This window comes from Coloeus monedula (genome assembly GCF_965178545.1).
Source record: "Coloeus monedula genome assembly, chromosome: 4".
NCBI classification, from domain to species: domain Eukaryota; kingdom Metazoa; phylum Chordata; class Aves; order Passeriformes; family Corvidae; genus Coloeus; species Coloeus monedula.
In genome coordinates, this window is record NC_138784.1 from 24,836,911 (window position 1) to 24,861,939 (window position 25,029).

A 25,029-nucleotide genomic window follows, 5' to 3' on the forward strand; every position below is an offset into this window, starting at 1 on the left:
AGACTGCCCTTAATGAATAAACAAAAAGTGAAATTGGATGTTTTGTAACTCTCACCAGCATCGGGAAGAGAAGGAGTTTGAATTGTAAAAGGAGCAGTGGAGGACAGATGCTAAGGGCGTTACGATAGAAATAGCAAGGGTTAGGCAGGGCTTGTGCTTGGCAGGTAAAGCCCACGTTAGACAAATCTCTGAGTGCTGTGGGTAGGCATGACCCCCTGCGAGAGCTGTGCTGGGACACGGTGGCGTTTCGCTATCTCAGTGCTTGCGGGTAAGTCCGCTACTTTGGCATCTGTTTCGGCGTCGGGCTAACCTGTTCCTGGGGTGCTACCTCCGGGGTGCAGTGGGGAAGGCCCTCGGCAGGCGGCGAGGCGGTGCCTGGGGAGCCGCAGGCGCGGGGAAGGGCCGGGGCCGAGGCGCAGCGCGGTGCCCGTGCCCAGGCGCGGCCCGCAGCCGCGGCCGCTCGATCGCCGGCGCGCTGCCCGCGACACGTGCGAGCCCGCGCCCCTGGGCGCCATGGCCGCGCGCCGCCGCCGGCCACTCAGGGCGCGGTATTCAAATCACCGCCCGGCGGCGGCCAATCAGCGGGCAGGGGGCGGGGCCTCGCGCCCCGCGGTTCCCACGGCGAGCTCCATTGAGGGGGGAGCCCGGCGGGCGGCGAGGCGCTGGGAGCCATAGGGAAGCGGAGGTACTGGGGGCACTGGGGGGCACTGGGAGCACTGAGCATGGCCGCCTGCATGCATGCCAGAGGCCCTGGGGATCGCAGCATTATCCCCTCAGTAGGCCCCGAGGGATGTGGGGAGCAATGATTTGCCCATCAGGCAGTGGGGTACCAGGGGCTCCAGCCACGGGTGGCAGTCCGTGGGCAGTGGTGGGCAGCGATGTTGGCGTGTTTAGTGCTGCATCCCTGGCAGGGGAGTGCTTAGGCTCCCGTCTAGCATTTCGTGTGAGCAAGTCAAGCAAACATGCCCCAGTGCGAGGAAGGATGCTGCAAAGCTGGCACCTAGTGCAACTTGCTGTACTGAAAATGAGTGCACTGACAAACAAATACTATAGCTTTGGTTTTGGCACTGACGTTTGGCCTTGGTTGTTTTGGGGAGCAGCTAAAGCCCTGGTCAGCTGCTCTGACTCAAGTGTCCATGTTTAGGGCACCAGCGGCATGTTCACGTCTCAGATGCTGGTCTGATTTCCTGTCCTTCTGTTGGTGCCTCCTCCGGGCAAATTAGGCAGAACCCTCCCAGCTCAGATCACATCCTCAAATCTGAGGACTCACTCTCAAACTCTGCAGGACAGAGGAGGTGATGATGGACAGAATGCTTGCAAAAAAACCAGAAGAGAAGTGGTGGATTCCAGCTGTTGTGCTAGCAATGCTTGCCCTTCACAGTTTTGCAATCAGTTGCCCTACAGGTCTCAAAATTTTGGTAGGATTAACAAGTTTAGGAAGAGTCTCAGTGTGTTTCCAAATTTCCTAAGCTGCTTAGAGCCATCCCTTTATGAGCAACATAATTAAGAAGAAAGGTTTCAGTTTTGTGCCTTGTAAGAGAGGAAGAACATTTCCATCAAACAAAATAGCAGGACACAAGGACTGTTCGCAAGGACTCCCAAACTGGGGGGTGTTAGCAGTCGTTTCAGGGTGCAGTGCCCCTTGTATAAGAGGTCCCTGCTAGAGCCCCTCTTTTCTGTATTTATATGGGTCACCTTGTACCTGGGTTCCCCTTGATTCAAGTATTGACAGTTGGGAGCAGCAAACTTCAGTGTGGAAATAACATCCCTGCTTCCACAGCTTCTTCTGCTGCTGTTCCTTCCTCCTTCTTCTCCTGGCTGGCCCCCGCCAGTAGCCCATCAGCCAAAGATCTTCGTCCCTGCTATGCACAATGTCTGGTTCAGTGGATGACGTGCCTTGCATGAACTTTGAAGCCAACATATTTGCAAAGAGCTTGTGCCAGCACTGTTTCCGAGCCGCAGGGGCTCACCAGCATGCTACCCAGGTGAGCTCCTCCATCCCACCTGGAGGCTGTGGATACTTCATTCAGGGCCTCTTTGTTCTATACTGGGACTCCACCTGCCTACGTAGAGATGGAAATCCCTAAAACAAAGGCTCAGCCAGGATTTCTAGATGTGTTGTGGGGGAAAAGCTGTATGGGCAGAGGGTCTTTCCGGGCATAGGAGTGCTTAATTTAACTGTGCCAGACCAAAGCTGGGAGCCAAGATTAGCAGGAAAGTGCTGGACATTGGATACGAGGGGCTTGATAGACCCTGGAAGAGAAAGCAGGGGTGTCACAGATGCAAAGCTACACGGAGAGAATCGGAGACCGGCAGAGCAGGGACCCACCCTGTATTAATCTCTGCTTGATGCTCGCTGGCATTTACAGCTTTGCCTCACCTTAAATGTGGTCCTGGTCAATTCCCTGTGGCCTCAGCTGTTGGCTTGGGGCCAGGGCTCAGTCCTGTCCCTGAGGCAGCTTCAGCAAGCTGTTCCCAGAGGAGAAGGCAGGAGAGAGATAAATCTCATGGGGTTTTGGGCTCCAGGTGCCTCGACCCCAAACGGTCCTTTGGGACAGGGCTGGACACTGGAAGCTACTTGGCTGTCTCTGACTGGGTGACAGCTGGTTTCATGTTCACAGAGGGTTTCGTGTTGTTTGACGTCCTCCAGGAGCGACTGGCCAGGGATGATGAAATAGTAATGAACCTCCCTCTCTCTTTCTTGCCCTCTCCCCCTCTCCTCCCAGCCTTGGGCCCTCTAAGGTTACCTCAGCCCTTCACCCTCGATCTGCTCAGAGCTGTCACCTCTGAGCGAATCCTGGTGCGGGCGAGACGCTGAAGGGAAGGCGGCGCAGACAGCCGGCTCCCTGGAGCCTCCCCCACTGCTGCTCATAAGCCCCGCAGGTAACAGGAGCCAGGGAGGATGCTGAGACGCCTGCAAGATCTGACAGAGAGAGGCAGAGGCTGGGACTACAGCCTTTTCTGCAAAAATCTTCCCTCCTCTTGGCTCCACTACCTCTCCCTGAGCTATCCTGCTGGTGAGGGAGAGCGGCCACCAGCAGCATCAGTGCCGACACAGGGGGGGGCAGTTTCCCCGAGCCCTCATCCACACATGCAGTCTCTGGGATGTCTGCAGCATTCGGCATCAAGTAGAAGTGTGCTGGGCCTCTCTGGCCTCTTACCGTAGGAGAAAAATCTCAACAGTGGGCTGGGAGAGTTACCAAGAGCCCTGGAGGCCAGGCTGCTCTCGGAGGAGGTAGAAGAAGCAGGCATTTCCAAGGGGCAGCCTTCATCCTCATCCTTGGCACGCTGACAGCACCATTGCACCCCTTCTCCCTCACAGGATCATGCCACGGAAGTCACAGGGCGCGATGCCTGCAGCGACGCAGCCCCGGGAGAGCCCTGGGACTCCCTCCATATTTTAGCCCCGCAGTGCGAGGTATACGTGTGTGTGGGCCCAGCGGAGGGCACGGAGCGGTGAGTACCGGCCGGGAGCCCTGCTGCTCCGACAGGCCCCTTCGGTGGGAAGAACAGAGGAGGGGGAGCGGGAAGCCAAGCAGGGGGAAATCAGCTGCCTTTTCCTTGATGCTCTGCACGCTGGTGCCTGGGAAGAAGGACTGAGAAATCCCTATGCCATGCCCTCTGACCGTTCCTCTGGGCTGTGCCAGGAGAGGTCAGGGGGCCCTTGAAAGAGTCTCCTTCATCCTCACTCCCTCCAGAGCAAGGCTGGTGGCCTCAGGATGGGCTCTGCCAGCCTCTGCCCATCCAGTAGAGAGTGAGTCAGTGTGGCTTGGGCTGCCAGTGCTGTCACTCACCCCTGAGCTCTGCGGGCTGTGCTGACCATCAGCTGTCCTCTCTCCCTGCCCCACAGCTGGCACGAGAGCAGGCGATATCCCCCACTCAGCCCCGGAGCTGAGGGTGAGCACAGAGAAACTGGCACCGACCCCAGCGCCTGTGCCGAAGCCAACTCCACGCTTGCCAGGGTGAGATGGGGATCTCTTGTGGTTTGGGTTATTTTGGTCTCCCCAGCCCCCTTGGCCCTTCAGTGCCACTTTTGCTGGGCCCATTCAGCAGGTTCCTGGGCACACAGACGTGTTGAATTTGCCCCTCTGGCTCTCCTGCCTTGGGCAGATGGAAGAAAGAGCCCATCATGTGCAGGGAAGTGGATTTGATGATTCTTATGGGTCTCTTAAAACTTGAGATATTCTATGATTCTAAGGTCCTGAGATGCAAGGGGGGATCAGCTGAGACTCTTAGTCCCCACAAAGGAAGCTCTCCCCTTAAAGAGCTCATAAGATTTGCTCTCGGATACTCCCATGTGGACTTCCCTGTGTTGTTCCTTGCCATCGTTGGTCTGGGATCATCTTATACTCACACAGCTCCTCCTCTGGTGGTTCCTTTTCACCAGCAGCTTTGGGCTGAACAGGCTGTGAGTTTTCATACATGCTCTTACCTCCTTCCAGCCCACAAAAGCTACTAGTCCCCATTGCAGAGATCTGCCCTATCTTGTCTCCCAGGAAGGGGAAATGACCCGGTTGTGGGACAACACTTTGGGATCGGGCAAACGGGACATGATGAGCTACTTGGGCCATAAGGAGGAGGTGCGGTCACCAGCCCCACAGGCAGACAGACCCAGGTGGGCTCAGCCTGTTCCCTCCGGATCCTGGGTGAGAACTGAAGCCCAGGGCTTTAGGAAAGAAATCTGTCCGCTGAAAGCAGGTACTCTTGGTTTGCTCCTGTGTGAGATCCTGGTTCTGGTCTGCTTTCCACCCAGGGGTCTCTGAGGTTCAAGGCAGATCTCTATTTAGATTTAGCATCTCTTTAGCTAATTCCAGTCCCAGGAAGTGTTCAACACATCCATGGGCACTACGTGAGAGTCCATCTGTGTGTGTGCTGACCGTGAACTGTGGGCATCTCGGGTGTTCTCTATCTGCATGGTTTGGCATGCCCTCGGCTCGCAGTGCTGTGTTCCAGTGCTCCCACCCTGCCTCGAGGGAGTCTGGGTTTTATCTCTGCCCTCCTGGACCATTTCTAGCTCTCCTCCGAAGACCTGCTTTGCCGTGGACGTGGTGGCATCCCGCGTCGCTCGCGCCTCCCCCAGTAACGGCCTTCTCCCCGTCCCAGAGCGCCGTGCTGCCAGCCAGAAGCCCGAGGAGAGCTGGCCAAAGCACCGAAAAACTGACCCTCCCTGGGCATCCACCCTGCCGCGTGCCCCAGCTGGCTCCCCGCCGGCCCATAGTGACCCCCTGGGTGGCAGCGGGCATCTCTCTGGCCCACGGGTTCGGGAGTCCCACGGCCACTCCGGCGGTGGGGCTGCAGAGGGGCGGCACGGGCTGGAGAGGCAGGAGTACACGGTGCTGGCAGACCTGCCCAAGGCCAAGCGCCTCAGCCAGCGGGACGCTGTTGACCGCTATGGTTCCCGGACACTCAGCCCTGGCCGAGTGGAGGTGGAGAGGATATTTGGATGCGAACGCAGGTGAGAAGCAGCGGGACTCCGCAGTGGTCAGAGGCTGGGGATTGCCCTTCTACACTGTTGGGGGGCCCCCACCTCTGAATCGCTGTGCTTCAGGGGGAAGGCAGGGCTAGACGGCAGAGCTCAGCTTTCAGCTGTGCTTAAATTTCCCTCAAAGCAAGGGTTGGGTTTAGGCTCAGGGCCTCCTCCATTGTGGCACACAGGCAGCTGAGGCTGTTGGAAGGGTGGAGACAAGCTGCACCGCTGGAAGGGAGCAGCCCACCTTCCTCATCCTCACAGCCACCTGGAAGCTGCAGGACATGCTGCAAAGCAGGGCTCCCACCAGTAAAAAGGGAAGGAAAGAGGTGTTTCCCAATCCCAGCATCAATAGTTCCCCAGGGATTCTGCATTCACTGTAGGAGCCACTCAGGAAATGATGGGGGATGCCAAAAAGTACCCAGTAGCTGTTTGAGCTTTGGCTGGAGAAGCAAGAGCAGCTCCAGCACTGGCAGCACAGGGCAGGAGGGGACATAAAGAGGGACCGGGAAAGTATCCTGGGCAAGTGGGTGGGATGTAAAGATGGAGGGAAGCTTGAGGAATAGTGTGAAGAAGACATGGTGAGGCAGCAGGATATGAAAGCTGAGGTGGCTGATGGGGACAGGGAGAGGCTACGGCGCACACAGTGGGGCAGGTGGAGGTCTGTGGGGTCAGGCTGTGGTGGAGCAGGGTTTGCAGGGGCTCTGCTTCCAAGCTGAGCAGGGTGGCAGCTGGACCAACTGTGTGTGCCCACAGGAAATCAGAGACGCTGGAGGCCTTCCAGGCTCTGGAGGAGGGCCGTGTGGACCGGCTCGATGGCAAGACGCCGGTGCCACCCAGCAAAGGCCACCTAACTCGGAGGCGGTCCAGTCCCAGCCTGCCCAGGGAGGTGAGGCTTGGCTGCACAGCAGGACCTCATGCCAACTCTCCAAGCTGAGTTGCTTTTTCCTGCCACATTTTCCTCTATTTCTGTCACATGCTTCTCTTTTTCATTCCCCTTCTCCCTCTTCCCTCTAATCCCAGCTGTCCCGCTGTCATGGACTGGGACCCTTGCTGCTTGAATTGCAGCAGCCCTTTCACCCTTTGGGTACAAGAGGCTTCTCTGCAGTATGGACTGGCTCCATGCACAGGAATGCAAGGGTTCTCTGGGGAAACATTTAACCAAATCACCTGCCAGCCCTAATCCCATCTTGTTCTGCTCACTGGCACTTTTTTTTTAAGAGGACTCTCTGCTCTCTCTCCCCTGTGACCTAGGGTCAGCGACTCTCCTGGCAGCTTGAGCAGCACAGCAGAGACCCCAAGGAGACCCGGCGTTCCCCCAGCCCAGCTCGGCACCCCGAGAAGGCAAACAGGACCCGGGGGGACTCCCCACGCCCTGCCAGCCCTGGCTGGCTGCTGGAGAGAGGCAGCCAGAGCCCACGCTCTGCAAGCCCAGCCCGCAGGTCAGAGAAGAGAGCAGGGGAGCCCCTGAACCGTCCCTGTCGCACTGAGAAAAGCTGGAGAAGCCGAGGGGAGCCTACCCGGTCCCAAAACTTGGAGAGGGGCCGAGCCACCTGGCAACCAGGGGGTATACAGCAAGCACTGGAGAAGAAGAGCCGAGGAGATTCCCTGCACCCCACAAGTGCTGGGAAGGGCTCAGATAATGTCAGGCTGAGCCGGGCGGGGCCACCACGACGGGCCCTCAGTCCTGGGAGACATACAGAGAGCACAAGGAAAAGCCAAAAGGAGAGCTCCCCTCCCAGCTTGGTGCGGTGGGCAGAGAGGCAACAAGCGAAGCCAGGGGAGCCGCTGCACCTTGCAGGGCCCAGGAAGCCATCTGAATGCAGCTGGCAGAGCCTGCGGGAAAAGCTGACATCCTCCCAACCCTCTAAGGGCACCAGCAGTGACTGGAAAGGCCGAGGCAAGCCCCTGCGCCCCATGAGCCCAACACGACCACTGGAGCAGGACTGGAGGGGCCGGGGGGATGCCCGCCAAGCACAGGTGGGGGAGAAGGACTGGAAGCGCCAAGAGATGCCTGTGTGCCATGCAGATGTGATGCGCCGGCTGGAAAGGGACTGGAAAAACCCTGCTAGGTGTCTGGATGTGGGACTACGGTCAGATGACAGCTGGAGAAGGCCTGAGAGTCCAGTACAGGATCTGGAGGAGGACTGGAAGGGTCCCAAGCTCGCACAAGATACACACAACCCTGAGAAGCCACTGGAAAGTGACTGGGGGAACAAGAGTCTTCTTATTTACCATGTGAGTAAGGCAGGAGCCAGAGGTGATGGGGACCCTGCAAGGCCTAAAACTGGCAAGCACAGACTGGGTGGGTGCCCTGGGCTGCAATTCTGTGCACCAGTTCCCTCAGATCCTCTGCTTCTCCGGGGAAACTCTGCTGCCTGCCTGGCACTGGGAGGAGACAAGATGCTTTCCTCCCTGGCCCACGCCAGGAGATGGATGCTTGGATCTGGGAAACTGAGTTGAGGACTAAACCCCAATGGCTTCAGGTCCTGCTTTCTCCCCTGCAGCCCCAGCTGGGTGGAAGCACCTTCACACCGCAAAGCAGCACTGGCTCCTCAGGAAGCCCACAGCCACATTTGAATGCCAGTAAGAAGCGCAACAAGGTAGGGGCCAGGCCCTGGGAATTGTGAGGAAGGGCAGCTGCCCTTCTCTGGGGGTCACTGTGGGCAGGACCGAGGTCTCCAGCACTTGACCCGAGCAGGTTGAGCATGGCGCTGCCTTCCTATGATGTCCTGAATGCTCACTAACACTCCCCTTCACTTTGTCCTTCACCCATGGCTCGAGTGGGGAAACTGAGGCACAGAGCCTTTTTATAAAGCCAGAGAAGGGCGAACAGTAGACCTGGGACTAAAATCTCAGTATAGCTGCTTTTCTTTGCTTTATTATTGGCCAGTGCTGTGACAGCACGGAGGGTTTTATGGGGATGAAGTGGGCTTTAGTGGTGTGAAAGAACATACAGTGTATTGTGTTGGCGCTCCTGTGAAATGGCACTGCAGCAGCTTTGGAGGGCTGCAGAAAGTATCCCGGGAGCCCATGTAGCTGGTGGCTGCACACAAGCTCCTGCCTCTGTCCCCCCATGCCCATCAGTCATCTTGGCCAGGTTATCCTCTGCTAGGACCTGGCTTTGTTCTTCATACAAGAACAAACTGCAGCCAGGAAAGAGGTTGTCAAAGGCCTCTGAAAGTTGAAACGGGTGGCATCCTTTCCCTCACTTCCCTGCATCGGGCCAGAGAGGAGCCCAAAGCCTGAACTCACCCTGTATGACAGGGCCAGATTGCCCCATCTGTGCCAGGTTTCTTCAGCACTGAGCTCTGGCACCTTCCCTTTGCCTTGCAGCAAGAAGCATCACCTCAGTATGATTGCCTGGTTGAGCCTGGCATTTTGTGATGCACAGTCCCTCTCCCCTTTTCCTTTGGGACCCTCTCTAGCAATTTCCTTTTCTGAGGCCAGCTGGCATGGCTTTCCAGGGGCACCGGAGTCTCCCCATGACCTCCTACCACCCCTGCCACGTGCCCAGAGAGGTTCAGTTGGTGGCTCGTTGGATAAAACCGAGCAGCCCCAGGAGCCAAGGCGAGGACTCCATTGTGTCCACTGCTGAAAACCCCTGCCTGCGAAAAATCCCAGCCTGAGAGCAAACCCTGCCTGGATAAGGGCTGGGCTCCTGGCAGTCCCTTCCCGGGGCAGCAGCGGCTCAGCCCGTCCCTCCCAGGGCTTCACCTTTCCCGGGCCAGCGGGGCGGGAAGGGGACATGGCTCAGCCCCAGCATCGGCCCCGTCCCGTCCCGTCCCCAACGCCCCGGGGCCGCCGCCCCTTTCCGTGCCGACCGGCGGCCTCGCCCGCCCCGGCGGCTCCATTGGCTGCGGGCGGCCGGGGCGGTGGCGGCGGCTGCCATTGGCCTGCCCGGGTCCTCCCAGGAAGTTCTGGGGGGAGGAAAGAAAAGTTTTTTGGGGTGGTTTTCTTTTTTTTCCCCCTCCTTTCCTTTTCCTTTTTTTTTTTTTTTTTCTCTCTAAAGAATTTTTTAAAAAAGGGCCAGAGGCGCGCGGGGATCGCGGGGCGGGCGGCGGAGGGGGCATGGTGGGGCCGCGGAAGCCGCCCGGGCGCTGAAGCCGCCCCGCCGCCCTGGCTGCCAGCGCCCGGCCCCGCCGCGACCCCGGCCCCGGCCCCGGCGGCCGCGGCGCCCCCGCCATGACGGTGAGTCGGGACCTGGGGTTCGGGGCTGGGCGGGCGGTGGTCGCGGGGACTCCTCCGGAGCCCGGGGGACAGCCCGGGGCTGGGAGGGGCGGGGGACCCCAGCTGTCAGCCGCCGCCTCCGGGGGTCCCTCCGCTCCGGGGGTCTCTGGAGCCGCCGCTCCCCGGGGGACTCTGGCCCCGGAACTCGAGGCTGTGACGGTTCCTCCTTGGCTCCCTTTGCCCATCACCGCCGAGGGCTCCCCGCGGCCGCTTCGCCCGCGGCGGGCACCACCCCACCCCAATAAGTGTGAGCGTGGACTGGGCTGAGGCCGGGCCAGCTCACCGCACCGATGACCGCAGTCGGATGCGAAATTCGTGGTCCCCCCGGGCGTGGGGAGCTCCTGCTCGCTGTGGGAAAACAGATGCGGTTTGGGGCAGGGAGCATCCCACCCCTGGGGCGAACCTTCCTTGGCACGGGCGGCTGCCGGCCCCAGCGGGGTAATGGAGGTGACAGGCTGGGCCGTGCCCGCCGGCCTTTCGCACGGGGGCGGTGGGAAAGGGACAGCTCGTCGCCCGCTGGCTCTTCTTACTGCACGTGTAGGTTCGGGAGCTGCGTGTGTGCTCCAGCCTGGGAGTGATTTCGCTTTCACCCAAGTGAGCTGGAGCGGTTTTGCTTTGTGTTTTGGCCTGGGGCCCACCCCTTGTGAAGCGGGTTCCCTTTTTAGAGGAGACATTGTGCTTTCCGGGAGGCTTGAGAGCCCTTGCACCATCTCCCGGAGGTGAGAGGAAGCAGTGCCCCAGAACCTGCAGTCCTGAGGAGCTTTTAGGAAAAGCAGGAGGCACTGTGATGACAGAGGCTGGTGATGAAAGGACACACCTGACCATCCTGCTTGGACACTGAGCTTTCTCAGCCTTCTGCAGCCTCTTCTCCTCTACTTCTCCATCCTGGCGCCTCAGTACCACCCAGGAGCCATTCCTTTGCTCCCACCCTGTCCCTTTTCCTTCTTTGGTGTTTACATTCTTCGGATACTTACAGACTGTTATCACCTTCCCTGTAGCCCTTCTTCAACCAGGGCAGGCAGCTGCCGCTCCTTAACCTGCTGTTGCAAGCCAGTCTTTCCAGATATCACCTATGTCCCCAGCTGCCTGAGACCCCCTCCAGTGCCTCTACCTGGCCAGCTGTGGGGCTGAATGTAAAACTCTGATGGGTATGGATGCAACTGGGCGAAATCACTGCCACCATCTCCCAAGCCATCTGCAGCCCCGAGCTGCAGGGCCATGCATTTTGCTGGGGGTGCATCCTGCCACATCATTGCATCTCCGGCACCCGGATCTCTCCCAGCAGCTCGGCTTTCCTGGATGTTTCCTCCTCCCACTGCTGGGCCGTTTCCTCTGGATGAGGTTCTGTTTGAACCCCACACTCTTCTCTGACAGTACCCTGAGCTTTTTATGCTGGGTGAGGAGACTGAATTTGGTTGTGGGGTAGGAAAGAAAAGTGGCTTTAAGTACTTTGTATATCAAGTAGGCCTCAGCTTAAGGTACTGACCCCGCTATGACAAGAATAGTTCAAAGACAATTCTATAGAGCTGCAGCTCCATGTCTAGGGCTGGCAAGGAAAGCAGAAACCCTGTGCAGTTTGCCTACTTGGGAGAAGACCTCCAGGGGGATTTTCTGGCCCCGGCACTGCACTGGGGGCAGCAGTTCTGGCAGGACTTCGTGGCGGTTTTCCCAGTGACATGCATTCCGTTAATATTAATTATTTTGGCAACTAATGCTTTGGGATTGTAAATCCTCGATAAGATGAGACCCAGCTGATCTGTACGGCAGCCCCAGCCAGGATTCCATTTGCTCCCTCTCTCCCCATGTTGTTTTTCTGCCTCTGTGGAGCCTGCCCATCTCTCTCTCTTCTGTTGAGCGCTCGTGTGTCCCAGGAGGGGGGAGGTTGTACTTTGATGTTTTGTCTCCTTTCCTTCCCTCTAACCACTCTGAATTCAGAGCTGGAGCTTAAGTCACTGGGCTGGAAGGAATAACGGGAAGAAGGGTGGAGCTTCTGCCATGGAGAAAGAATTAATTTTTGGGGTGCTTTCTCAGGGCAGCAGTGGAGCCACCACAACGTCTGGGTTGATGAGGATGCATAAATGCCCCTTGTCTCCTAGCTGCCAGCAGTGCCTCTCACCTCAGCAGGAGGTGAGGTTTGGGAGCCCCCCATGTCCTTTCGCTCTGGTTTCCCTCCCTTCCCAGGGAGCTCGGGGCTGCCGGATGCTTCTGGCCAGGCCTGAAGCTGTAGCGGGCGGTGACCCTCCCCTTGGCAGTACTCCTTGCTCCTGCTCGAACCAATAGCCAGAGTGCCAGGGTGGGCCAGCACATACTCGGCTCTTGCCTCCCCATAACCTTGGGTGTAACCCACGAGCAGCAGCTCAGGGAGGTGAAAGCAGGGAAAGGCTTGGCCTGTCTGTACAGCCCAGGAGCTGGGCTTGTGGGGCAGCTGTGGCTGGCCACTGGGCTTGTTCAGGGGATGTGGAGTGGCCGTTGGCTTGCTGTGCCACCTCCTTCTCAGCGGCTCCGTCTCAGCTGGTGGTTGTGACATGTGGGGACTTCTGGTGGCTTCCATTGGACTGGCAGGTCTGGTACTGGACCTCTGGGAGGTCCAGCTCTGGTACCGTGACTTCTCCAACACTGTCCCTGCCTAGTTTGGCTGCAGAAGAAGGGGCAGGTTGGCAAACTGCCTTCCATGGGAGAAGAGGCGTTGGACTGAATTCTTTGATGGTGCAACTTCCTGGGAGCCAGCAGGGTTGGGAGGAGGGACCAGCTCGAGCCTGTTTAGCTGAGGGCAAAGCCAGGGAGAGAGGTTCCCCTGAGTCAGCTCTCTGGTGCTCCACTTTGGGAAGAAGATAAACTGGTTGGGATGCTGCACCAGCAACATGAGGTTAGGAGGAGGCAGAGTGTGGGGAAACTTCTCTGTGGCGCAGAGTGATCTGGGTGAAATTCTCTTCATCCTTATCTTCTGTAGCTGTGGCTGGGCAGAGGGCAGGCTCTGTAGTGGGAGGGAGCAGAAAGAGCTGGGTAAGAGAAAAACTCTCAGAATCTCAGAGAGGGTTGAACCTTGGAGGGAGAAGGGAGAGGATCAAGCACTGACTTCATCTCTACCCTGGGGCACATCGTTTAAAGTCAGCGTGTTTTCACAGCTGTTGAATTGCCTCCTGTAGGTTTTTGGTGAGGGCTGAGCTACTATGTTTTTAATAAATTATTGGTGGTGAAGTTACCAGAGGGACATAGCTCTGGGGCACGGACAGCCAGGGTTGGGACAAGGCGTGTCTGGTTCTTTGTGGCTTTGCCTCCATCTCTGAGGCAAGCCCCATTGGAGGTGGTGGAGCACTCCCTTCTGCCCACTCTCCTTGTCCCTGCCTCCCCCTCTCTGAATAAATACCTCTGAGGCACCTTGTGGAAACCTCTTTGCTGCATATTTTCCTTTATTTTTTTTAAACCTCTTCCCTTATCTCCTGCTCCCTCTTACAGGAATGACTGCCTGCTGCTGAGAGCTATGCCCAGTTTTCCTTTTCCAGAGGGTCACATACCCCCATGAGTTTCCTAAAAGGCTATTCCCATTTCTGTTTTGCCACTGGCATGGAAAGCCCTTTTGTGGGTAACTCCAAGACAGTAATTCTCTGGTTTTTGTTTTCCAGCCGGATCTTCTCAATTTCAAGAAGGGATGGATGTCCATCCTGGACGAGCCGGGAGAGGTAAGCCCCACGTGAGAGTCTGCTTCTTCCCCTATCCCCTGTTGCTAGAGAGCCTCGGTGAGCCAGCTGATTTCCTTCCTCCTTGCTCACTGAGGTCTCTCCTGCTGGGAGAGGCAGCAGGAAACCTTTGGTGGAGGTGCCTCTCTCTGTGTGTGGACACAGACGTTCATCGAGTGCCTCTCCCCCAGCTGAGGGTCATGAGGGGGATCTGGGAGGGATGTGGAGGAGGGGGAAGAGAAGGCCGAGAGGTCATAGTGCAGAGCGTCCCTCCTTGTTCCTACACTTTCCCTGGTAACTGCCTGTCCATTTCCCTCCTGTCTTTTCCCTTCCCTCCCCCTGCCTGATGCGCCTGCAGTGGAAGAAACATTGGTTTGTGCTGACTGACTCGAGCCTGAGGTATTACCGGGACTCGAACGCAGAGGAGGTAAGCATGGCCAGCCTTTTGCCAGCCCTTTCTTCCTTCCTGGCCAGTGGGGAGAGGAGCACAGCTCTGGCATGACCAGGGTGCTTCAGGGACAAGCGACAGCACCATGTCCTCCTGAAGGATGGCAGAGGTGCCAAGCTGCTCTTTGCCAAGAGGTGACAAAGAAGATGAAGGCAGGGTGGCAAAGTCTGGGGGGACCGTCAGTGGTGGGAGGTGAGGAGAAGGGCTGGTCCTGTGGCTGGGCATCTGGGATGCTCTCCGTCCATGCTGCTGGCAGCCCTTGGGTTAGAAGAGGCCGTGCTGTGCTGGGGAGCTGAGCCTGGCTCCCGAAGAGCCGAGCCTGGCTCCCAGAAGACTGTGGGGTGAAGGCAGTGGTGGCATTTTTCAAAGCTGGCTGAGCACTGATGTCCTAACGGGTGACTGTTCTTGCAGGCTGATGACCTTGACGGAGAAATCGACCTCCGTTCCTGCACGGATGTGACGGAGTTCGCGGTGCAGCGCAACTACGGCTTCCAGATACACGTGAGTGTCCAGTACCGCGAGTACAGAGCAGCAGCCCCAAGGGACACGGGGTGGGAATGTGCGCTCCGTCCCTGTGCCAAGATGCTGAGAGGCAATTCATACGGATCTTGTGCCAGCGTGGTGGCCCAAGGTCGTTTATTTGACACATGGGTGACAGTGCTCTGGGACATCAGGGCTGCCCGCCTGCAAAGGAAGGAAGGAGGAGGAGGAGGCTTTGCAGGGCTGGCTGAAGGCTGTGCTGGAGGCAGTCCAGGAGCCAAGCTAAATGCCAGGAGTGTCTAATTGACATGTTGGCCAAGGCAACTTTCCACAGCTGCGGGGGGGAGCAGTGAACACTGCAGATCTCGATGTAACCTGGCTGACCACGCTCTGAGTGACAACCTGTACCCTGGATCCAGCCCCAGTACAGTTCTGTCCTTGGCTGTTTGTTGTAGCAGCAGGAGGTAGCTGCTAAGGCAGCGTGAGAAATGCTATTTCTGTGGGTGTGCGGGGGTGGGCACTTCATGGTCTGGGTTTCCCTGTGCCCTGCTGCTGTACACCAGTGCTGGCACCTGACTCCCAGCACCTGAACAGCTGGATTGCACCAGTGCATGTTTGGCCCAGTGTGCCAGCAAGGTTTCTTTTGCCTTTGCTTGGAGGTAGTCTCATGAAGGAAGTGTAACAGGCTCCCTCTCAAACCCTACATCTCCTCTCCCACCTCTCCACCTGTCCCCAGGAGCCTGAGACAGAGGGTAGCCTTTCTAACAGCCCAGCACCTGTGTATGCCAGTGCCTGTGGGTCTCAGGGAACAAGTGGGAGCTGCTGCACCTCCACCAGGTGCTGACAGGGCCTCTGTCACCTCCCTGTTGCAGACAAAGGATGCTGTCTTCACCCTGTCAGCAATGACCTCTGGCATCCGGCGCAACTGGATCGAGGCCCTGAGGAAGAATGTGCGCCCAGTCAGTGCTCCAGACGTCACCAAGTAAGAGCTGCCCAGTGCTGCTTGTCCTCTTCTCCCTTGCTGTCCCTCCACCCTGACAGGCAGGGGCCAGGAAGGCCCCTCTGGAAATCTCAGCACTCCCAGACCAGGCCTGCCCTCTGCTCCTTCTGAAAAGGGTTTGGTTACACTGGACCCAGGGTGAATCCTTGCTGCCTGGTGGAGAAATCCATTTCCCTGAGGGATGGGATGCTACAGGCCCAGCTCTGCGCCCGGGGTGGGGCTTTGTAAGGCTGAGCTGAGTGAGGGTCTGAGCCTTGAGCAGTTGGCAGTGTCTCTGCTGGCATCCTTTCCCACATGGTGCCTCTCCTTCACCAGTTGCTGCTCTGCTTTCAGACTCTCGGAGTGCAACAAGGAGAACTTCCGTAACTGCGTTCCCCAGAAAGGCTCACTCCGGGCGGAGGAGCAGCAGCGGCTGGGCTCGGGCTCCGAGGGGAACTCAAAGGGCAGTCACTGGAAGGCGGATGGGCAGCGCCATGCCTTTGACTACGTGGAGCTGTCTCCCTTCCCACAAGACCCCGGGAATCAGGCGTCCCTGCAGAGGACAAAAGGGAGCTTGAGGATCTCTGACCGAACTCCCAAGTACGAGGAGCTGGAGCGAGATCTGGCCATGCGCTCGGAGGAGAGGCGGAAATGGTTTGAGAGCCCCGACGGCAGGGTCCCCAACAGCGATGGCCCAGCAGGAGACTCCTCCCGCAAGGTCGGGGAGCAGGACCTCCCCGCTCCTCCACTTTCAGAGGACCAACGAATTCGTCTGAACGAGGAGATAGAGAAGAAGTGGCTGGAGCTGGAACGCCTGCCCTTGAAGGACTTGCAGCGGGTGCCCTTGACAGCACTGCTGAACCAGGGCAAGGGAGGGCAGGGAGACACCAGTGAGGCGCTGAAAAAGGAGGTAAGAGCATCCCTCCTCCCTGAAACTGGGGTTCTGGTGGCCCCTTACTGTGGTCCTTGGCAGCAGGAGGCTCTGCAGAAGAGCAAGGCAGAGGTGCAGGGAGATGTTAGCTCCTTCTGACTCCTCGAGTACATGGAAACTTTTGCAACCTGGTAATGTAAGGCAAGAGGCCAGCTCTCACACACCTGCAGAGGTTCCCCAGACCATGTTTTGGTCCAGGATAATTTCTTTGGTGGCACTACTTGTGTGGAATCTGTGTTTCCTGGGAGTACATTCACAGCCTTTCTTCTCTGGCTATTCCCAAGCCTGCAAGCACTTCACCTGCCAGCCTTTGGAAGTGCAGTGGTGGTTTCCTCCACCTCTGAAAGCTGGGATGTCTCCTCCTTTCCTCACTAGCACTAACCAGGCTGGGGCTGGCTTTGACAGTTTGGTCCCTTGGCAGACTGCTGGGGAAGCAGATGCCTCCATTGGCCGTGCATTGTCCTCCCCATCCCTAAGCCCAGGGTTTGGATGTGGCACGTTGATCAGGCCATGGCACTTTTCCACCATTGGCTGAACATTTTTCTCTGTCCTGCCTGGCACAGATCCAGTCACTGCGGGCACAGCTGGAGTCCTGCCGGGCCAGAAATGAGAGCCTTCGGGAGGCAGCAAAATCCCAGGGAGACAGCCATGTGCCCCGAGGGTACATCTCACAGGTGAGTAGGGTGCAGGACTCGGGCCCGGGGGGTCACTCCCAGTACCAAACTGGGAAATGCTGGGACTCAGCTTATTGCCGAGCAGGTATTGCTAATCATTGGGTTGCCATGGTGACCCTAACTGGGCCCATTTGTAATCAATGTTAATTACATAAAGGCTGGTGCATGTTGCCTGGCCTTAAAGGGGCCAGAGTTACAAAGGGAGAGAAGGAGAATTTGGGGAGAGGTGCAGGATCTGTGTCCCGCTTTGTGTGTGGACATGATGCTGGCCTGGGCCGTGGGTGTAAGCTGTCCCCCAGCTCAGGAGTGGGTCAGCAGCTTCCTGTGGAGCCTCTGGTCATTCCCTGGTGGTTTGCTGCTCACCACATGTGCTTCTTGCTAACTGGGGCTCCCGAGTGTCTTGTTAAAAGCAGTCAGTCAGTCAGTCAGTCCCTGGGGACTGAAGGTCACTTTGACAGCGCAGCCCATTCGTTTGCTGGGACAGCACGTGGGAGAGCCAGCAAAGCAGAATTTGCTCATGCTTCAGTCTCTCACTTCTTTGTTTATTTATTTTACCCTCTCATGGACTCGTCCAAAGCAAGCAGGGTTACATCCCACGGGGATTTTCTGTGGGGAGGCTGCTGTTCTACCACATAGTGGGGTTCTCAGGATGGGCCTTACGTGTTGGAAGATACTGGGGCAGAGGGGGTTGGCAGGGCAGGGCAGGGAATTGGGGCTGGTGAAGTCTGTTGCAGAGGGTCGGCTGTACCTAGCACAGATAAAGAAACCCAAACCCTGTAGCACCCAGCCCAGACACTTCTCAGTCTCTGTGTTATTGTGATTTAATATTTACAGCTCACAGGCCTCTTTATGGTCAAAAAAAAAAAAGCAAAAGCAGTGGGGAGGAACTTCCTTATCTTCCTAATAATTTGGCTCAAAAAGCCAGCATTTCACATCTGAGGCCAAACTTGGCCGTTCCCCAAAGGATTCTCTCTCTCTCAGTCTGCCAAGGGTTGCAGCTGGTCTGTGGACAGATCACCAAATTCCTCACCTTTTCCTCTCCTTTGGTTGTTCTGTTCAGCTTCCCTCATCTCAGTAGAGAGGAGTAGCCAGGAAGGGCTTGCATTTACACGTGTTCCAGTGTCTTCTGTATGAGCCTTTGCCTTGGTGGGGAAGGAATAGGAAGGCAAGGGGCTGCTGGGGGATGTCTTCCTAGCTCTCTGCTGATGTCTCTGAGGCCCAGGCTATTAATAATAATGGCACGGCTTGTTGGTGAGCAAGTCCTTCCTGAGAGGCTCAGGGAGGTGCTGTCAGCATCTGGAGGGGGAGTGGAGGCATAGCATGAAGATGGGAACCTCTTTGCTTTGCTCTAACTCGAGTTAACCACAGCACTCAGCATAGAAAGAATCATCCCCTTGGTCTCAGGGCCATCACAAAGGAGGGAGAGCTGTGTGAGGAGGATCCCTAACCATTAGGCCGTGGGGAGGGCTCTTTGGCAGCCTCTGTCAGGTCACAGGGCAGTGCAGGGTGTCACTTTTCAGGAGAGGAGGCTCGGTTTTCATTGATTCCAGGGGATGCTGCTTCATTTAAAAGGCAGATACTGAGATGCAGTTCCCACTGATGATCTCTTCCAGCCAGGCAGTGCAGCCTAGTGTAGGGTCAGGACTGTGGTGTTGGGCATGTTATTCCCAGCTCTTGGACCAAGAGAGATGTTCCTGTCTTGCTGCATTCGTTTTAAGAGCCAGAGGAGCATTCTTCCTCTGTAAAGCACGAAGGGGGGTTGCAAGATGTGTGTCCCTGTCAAATGGTTGTGTTCAGTGATTAAAGTGCCACCTCACTTTCAGAAGGAAAAGACCCTCCTGGGCAGTAGTCTCACTACTTTCAAAATGTCCCTGGACTTGGGTGAAGTTTGCAAAGGCAAACATCAGCCCAGCCAGGTGCCCGTCCTGGCCCAAGCCCTTCCTTCTTCTCTCCTGGTCTCTCACACCTCCTTTCCTCCTCACAACAGGAGGCCTGTGAGCGCAGCCTGGCTGAGATGGAGTCATCTCACCAGCAAGTGATGGAGGAGCTGCAGAGGCACCACCAGCGGGAGCTGGAGCGGCTGCGGCAGGAGAAGGAGCGGCTCCTGGCAGAGGAGGCAGCGGCAACGGCAGCAGGTAGGAGCGAACACCAACCTGTGCCCCTGCTCAGCTGGGTCCCTCCTGCCTCTCCCCAGTGTCTCTTGCAAGAAGCCAGTGGTCCCAGTCATCTGGAGCCACACTGTTGACTGTGCTGATGCGAGGTTGATGCTCCTTGGAGCATGAGCTTTGGTGCTTCTCACACTGACTGTGCTGGTGGAGATGGGGTGGTAAAGATAGTGAAGGAAATGGGGTCATGTCTCTGTGGATGGGTGAAAGGGGACCAGCACCTTCTTGTAGGTGGGCAAGGCTGGCAGAAGTGGTAGAGAGCTCCCACAGTGCCCTGTGTTAGTCCCCTTGGCAGCATGACGATCCTGGAGTGTGGAGACGGTGGGGGATACCCTGAGGGAAGAAGGGAAAGGGGAGGAATCTGCAAAGACAGATCTGGAAACCTGCAGTGGCAAGAGCTTAGCCAGTTTTCTAGTGTGTTTTCCATGAAGCTGGCACAGCCTGATCCCTCATTTCTCATTGTCCCCCTCTGCAGCCATTGAGGCACTGAAGAAAGCCCACCGGGAGGAGATGAATAAGGAGCTGGGCAGGACACGGAGCTTCCAGCAGTGCAGCTCTCTCCCAGAAGCCCTCCAGAAGCAGCACCAGTAAGAAAGCACCTCTCTCACTCCACTTGTCCGATGATGCCGCCTTGTGCCAGTGTCACCACACTCCATCTGCAGATCTAGCCCCAAACTTTTCTTCCTGCCACTTCCCCAGCTCCCTCCTCAGGAGTACTGGATGCCCAGTAGTGGCTCCCGGGGCTGCTGGAGCTGTAGGGCAGGGAGGCTTGTCCTCTGCTTGGCTTTTTTCCCTCTAGCACTTCCCTCATACCTATTGCTATTTCCCCTCTATTTTCTTTATGGAAAGCTCCTCCATTTCTTCTGGCTTGGAGCTCCAAGAAGCACGGCTCTCATGTGCAGGAGTGTGGGAACTGAAGCTCTGGTTCACAGGGATCATTGTTTTGTGCTAGCGACTGATGTGGGCAGAGGCTGGCCATGGCAGGGGGAAAGGCAATGCCAGGGGCCAGGAGCTGGAAAGGGTTTTGGGGCAGCGATGAGCTGGTGCCTCTTTGGCAGGTTGGATGTGGAGTCGCTGAAGCGGGAACTGCAGGTGCTTTCTGAGCAGTATTCCCAAAAGTGCCTGGAAATCGGGGAGCTCACCCAGAAGGCAGAAGAGCGGGAGCAGATATTGGAGCGCTGTCAGCAGGAGGGGAAGGACCTCCTCCGGAAAAACCAGGCAAGAGAAGGGCTTTCCTGCCAGCAGAGACTGTGGAGCGCTGGAGCATGTTCCTCCCTCACAGCACAGCCCCTCTGTTAAAACTCCCCTATTTGTTCATATTTCTTCCCTTCTGAGATTTTATCATCAGAAAGAAAAAGAGTTAGAGGCTGTCTTAACTGTGGCATTGAATATGGCGAGTGTATTCTGCTGGATGTAGATGCTGCCATTGCCTATGGACCGGGGGTTACAACACGGTCTCTAAGCTGGACAAGGGCTGGCATGAAGATGGAATGGTCAGGACATGTAAGAGGTCTGTGCCGTGGCTACTCTGACATCTTTTGGCTTTGCCTGCAGGAGCTGCAGACCCGTCTGTCGGATGAGATTGGGAAGCTGCGCAGCTTTATTTCGTCACGGGGCTCTGGGGACCGCGCCTCTCACAACAACGAGCGGAGTTCCTGCGAGCTGGAGGTACGGGAGTCCCCCGGCTGCCCTGCTGCCTCCATCCCCACCCGTCCCGGGGGTCTTCTCTTCTTGGTGTCTTTGGCTCGGAGCAGGTGGGAGGAGGTGCTGAATGGAGCAGTGGGGACGGTGCAGGAAGCAGAAGGCAAGCCTCCCCTCCGCTGCTCTCGCAGGCTGCTTGCACTGTTTCCTGCCCCAGCCCTCCTGGCCCTTCCTTCCTTTTCCACTGCCGTGCTTGCGCCAGGGCCTGCCGGCCTTTCCGAGGCGGTGGCTCTTGAGTCACCTCTGGTTCCTGTCCCCCTTCTCTGGCCCAGGTGCTGCTGCGGGTGAAGGAGAATGAGCTCCAGTACGTAAAGAAGGAAGTGCAGTGCCTCCGGGAGGAGCTGCAGATGATGCAAAAGGTCAGTGTTTTCTGGGAGCAATTGGGAAAGCAGCAGGAGAGGGAAGGGAGGGAAGCACCAGGGCTCCATATCAGCAGGGTTTGGCTGGCTTTCATAGGATGCTTGAGACAAACCCTCTTGTCACCTGTGCTGCTTGTCCTTGCTGACTGCAGAGTACAAGGGAAGAGTCACGCAGACTTAGCTGCTGGTTTCCCCAGATGTATGCACACATAAGCATGGACAAGACACTTTTGCAAGTGGGAAACCTGGATGAAGGCTGGCTGGCGCTCTGCTTCCCCTGGTTGTCCCCTCTCTGAGTGGATGTGTTTCCTTGGGCACCGTTTCTGAGTGTGCTGCTCCCTCCACTGGCAGCAGCTCCTTCAGAGGAATTTTCAAAGGCCCCTGCCAAAGGGGAACCTGAAAGAGGCTTTGGAATTCAGTGATGCTCCAGGAGTTTATAACTTACTCACATAAGTTTTTGGCCGTATCAGCAGCTGTGCCTGGCTCTCTCAGTAGCCTGCATTCCTGGTGGGGTTATGTTTCCCATATGGCTGCCCCACATGCACAGAAGCCGTGGTAAAGCCCACATCACCTCCTCCACTTGATGCTGCAGATCTCTGCTGCTGTGGGACCAGCATCTGCCTTCCTCCCTGGCCTGGTATTTGCAAAGTGATACCTCCATGCTCCTCTTCTGAATGGTTTCTGCATGACCCAGATTGCGATGGGCTTCAAACCCAGGGCTAGCTCTCCCCTCCTCACCTGCTGGCTCTTCTGCTGGGTTCATCTTGCTGCCACCCTCCCTAAAATCAGCCCTGCAACCTGCCTGACCCCTCTCCGTCCCCTGGCAGGACAAGAGATTTGCCTCAGGGAAATACCAAGATGTCTATGCAGAGCTGAATCACATCAAGGTGCGCTCGGAGCGAGAGATCGAGCAGCTGAAGGAGCACCTGCGCCTGGCCATGGCGGCTCTGCAGGAGAAGGAGTCGCTGTGCAACAGCAAGTAACGGTGAGCACTGGGGTGCTGTGACGTCCCCTGCGGGGGCAGGTGGCTGAGACTGGCTGCTGCAGGGGCGTGGGAGCTGCCACTTTCTCCTGCTCCCCTCAGTTCTGGAACTTTAGGCTTAAACTCGTCCTTCTCTGCTTCTCGCATCCTCTTGGCCTGCACTCCTGGTCCTCCTGTTGTCCCTGACGTTCTCCCAGCCCCCTTTCCACGGTGCTGCTCTTGATGCATCCAGCACCAATCGCTGCTCAACCAGGCTGCTTGTGGGAGCCAGGCAAATGCTGGCCTTCACCCTGTGGCTTGGGTGACAGCGTGGGTAGTTACACATTCCCTGTGTAGGCAGTATTTCTGCTCCCTTCACCTTTGAAGTGGTTATATCGCAGCAGGATAATTTTAGGTCTGCATCAAAGCAGGCCCTACTAGACCCAGCCCTTCTCCCACACTCACCTGCAGGCATCTCTGCCACACACAGGGGAGAAGCAGGGTGACAGGAACGAGGGTGTCCTGTTGTCCAGAGTGCTTCTGCTTCTTGCTTGCTCCACCAGCGCTTGCTGATGGGTGCTGAGATGAGTGGGTCTGTAGCAGGGCACCAGCCTGCCATCTCCCCAGGGAGCTGAAGGGATGGCATTTCTGTGCTCACTGGAGTATTTCTAAACCATTTGTGGTTTTGTCTCTCTCCAGGTCTGCTCTACGTTTGTTATCTGTTCTTGTTTTGTATTTGCTCCATTCCTCACTTGTGGGGAGAGAGAGGTTGAATCCCCATCCGTTATCACCTTGGCAAGGAATCCCACACACCCCCAACCTCCTCACTCCCCTCCCAAAGCTTTTTTGATGAACCCTTTTTGCCTGCATACCTGAGCACATTGTTTGGACTGGCTCCTTACATGCACCTTCTTCAGGATTTTATATGTGAAAATTATATTTTATAGAGGAATTTTTCTCCCATGGAAAGGAGGGGAAGAGGAGGAGGACAACTTTTACTACATCACCAGCATTTTTCTAACCTGAAAAAAAGAATCTGGTTTTTCCCCCTTTCCTAGCCCCGTTTCTCCTGGCCACACACAGCCACCTTTGGCACATACTCCCTCTCTTCCATATGTCTCCACGGTCCCCCTGGGATGTACAGCAAGGACCATGCTCCCCCTCCCTGTGCCACCCCCAGGGACCTGCGGAGAAGACACGCAAGCCATAGGAGGGAGCTGCCGGGGCAATCTGCCATGGATGTGCTTGCCTGAGACGGTTGAAAGAGGACACCTTGGCAAGAGTCCGCATGATCGAGCTCTCTCTCCGTGGCTGCCCTTTTGGCTCCTGCAAGAACCTGAACTGCCAGGAGCCCAGAGCCACGGGGCTTCTCCTTTCTGGGGAAGTGGAGCTGTGAGGCTGCTACTGCACCTGCCCAAGCCAACCTCCCCAAGGTGGCAGCTGCTGCTGCTCCGCTGTGCCCTTCAACTTTTAACTTAATAAAATCTTCCCCTTTCGCTGAGAAAAATGTGTTCCTTGAGAGGAAGGCTTGCATGTGGCCCTAATCCAGTGGTGAGGGGGGAGGGGTGTGTGTGTGTGGTTTTTCAAGGTTTTGGGGTATACTGACCAGCTGCTTCCTTTCTTCAGGATTTGGCGAGGGAAAGCAGCAGGAGCACCCCTGGACTCTGGCCAGAGAGCGAGAGGAGCCTTGCAGTGCTGTTGTCCAGCAGTTTGCCCCGCCTTTGGGTTTGAGGGGGGAAATAATCTGCTTCACCACACTGCTCCCAAAATTTTACGTGGGCCTTGAGCCTCATGGAGAAAGAGCTGAGCCTGAGCTGCATTAGTAAATCCAGTATTGGAAGGGCACATGGCACTGCAAATTACTGGCAGAGTAAATGGTATAGAGAGATTCTGGGGAGATGAGAGAGATCTCAAACGCTTTCCTCCTCCTGTTTGTTGTGTGAAGCATGTTGCCTTTTTGTCAGGATGGAGGACCTGGGGCTGACTACTTCTCATTCAGCCCCATCCCAATGTAAACAGGAGCTGTTGTTCTACAGAGAGGGTGCTGGTAATTATGGAAGAGATCTAATTGTGGGTACATGCTGGGGCTGGAGACAACATCTGAAGAGGGAAAAATGGGGTCAAGGAGGACCCTTGGATGGAGGTGACAGACGTTGGCTGGGAGACTGGAGTACTGTGAGATCTGGGGATGGAAGCAGGCTGTAAGAATGTGGTGGCAGCCAAAATGAGAGGTGTTAGGGTGGTACTCTTCTGCTCAGGATATGATCGCCTTGCCATGGTATTGGCATCCCCTCGGGAAAGAAGGGTACAGGCCAGCCCTTCCCTTGGGAAGGGCTGAGGGGACTACTTTCCCTAGGTAAGGCAGACCACTTTGTTAGTCACAAATTCTCGTAAAACAGGGCTGCAGATTTTAGTCATGTGCACAAAGCCCTTGGGCAACCCAGTGTATGGTGCAAGAATCCAAGCAATGAGCTCAGCTCCCCACTATGCTTGTCAGGCACCAGGGCTTGCTCTTGATGGTTTTTGGCCTCCTGCCTCTGGACTAGAAACCCTTCTGTCCCTGTGCTGCCCAAGGTCCAGGCTTTTCCTTCTGCCTCCCAGCAGGACATGGCTGTTGCCATCAAGTTTGGAATGGGGCGAGCATTTGGCATTTGGAGGGCTGGGATGGCAAGAGGTGAAAGAACAGCTCAGAGCAGCTGTTTTCAGGCTGCAGGGCTTGGTCTTGTCATGGGGATTTATAGGAGCCAAAAAAGAAGGGGGAAAAAGGGTTCAGGGCACAGTGTTGCGGGCCATGTGTGTTTTTTAGAAAAAATAACCACTCAATCAACAGTCTGCATAGTTGTACCTACTCCTGGGGGAGGAAATTCCTGAGAGTGGGGCATTGGGGGCAAGCAAAGGGCAAGCAAGGGGTGAACTGCACACTGCTCTTTGCACAATGCTCAGCACCCGCTCACCTG

At 56.7% G+C, this 25,029-nt stretch overlaps 1 protein-coding gene across 1 annotated transcript; it reads left to right on the forward strand.

The window, feature by feature from the left end:
* Positions 1 to 207: 207 nt before the first annotated feature.
* Positions 208 to 23,556, forward strand: TRIOBP (TRIO and F-actin binding protein; the record flags this gene model as incomplete). Its single annotated transcript, XM_082281184.1, has 22 exons — positions 208 to 268; positions 2,727 to 2,800; positions 3,323 to 3,456; positions 3,851 to 3,962; positions 4,497 to 4,615; positions 5,015 to 5,455; positions 6,224 to 6,356; positions 6,722 to 7,705; positions 7,975 to 8,070; positions 13,321 to 13,377; positions 13,733 to 13,801; positions 14,234 to 14,323; positions 15,175 to 15,284; positions 15,636 to 16,191; positions 16,776 to 16,886; positions 18,874 to 19,021; positions 19,527 to 19,638; positions 20,110 to 20,269; positions 20,606 to 20,719; positions 21,025 to 21,111; positions 21,939 to 22,096; positions 22,772 to 23,556. The coding sequence occupies 21 exons, from the start codon at positions 208 to 210 to the stop codon at positions 22,092 to 22,094; spliced, it is 3,924 nt and encodes a 1,307-aa protein (XP_082137310.1). The 3' UTR covers positions 22,095 to 22,096; positions 22,772 to 23,556.
* Between the last annotated feature and the right edge of the window lie 1,473 nt (positions 23,557 to 25,029).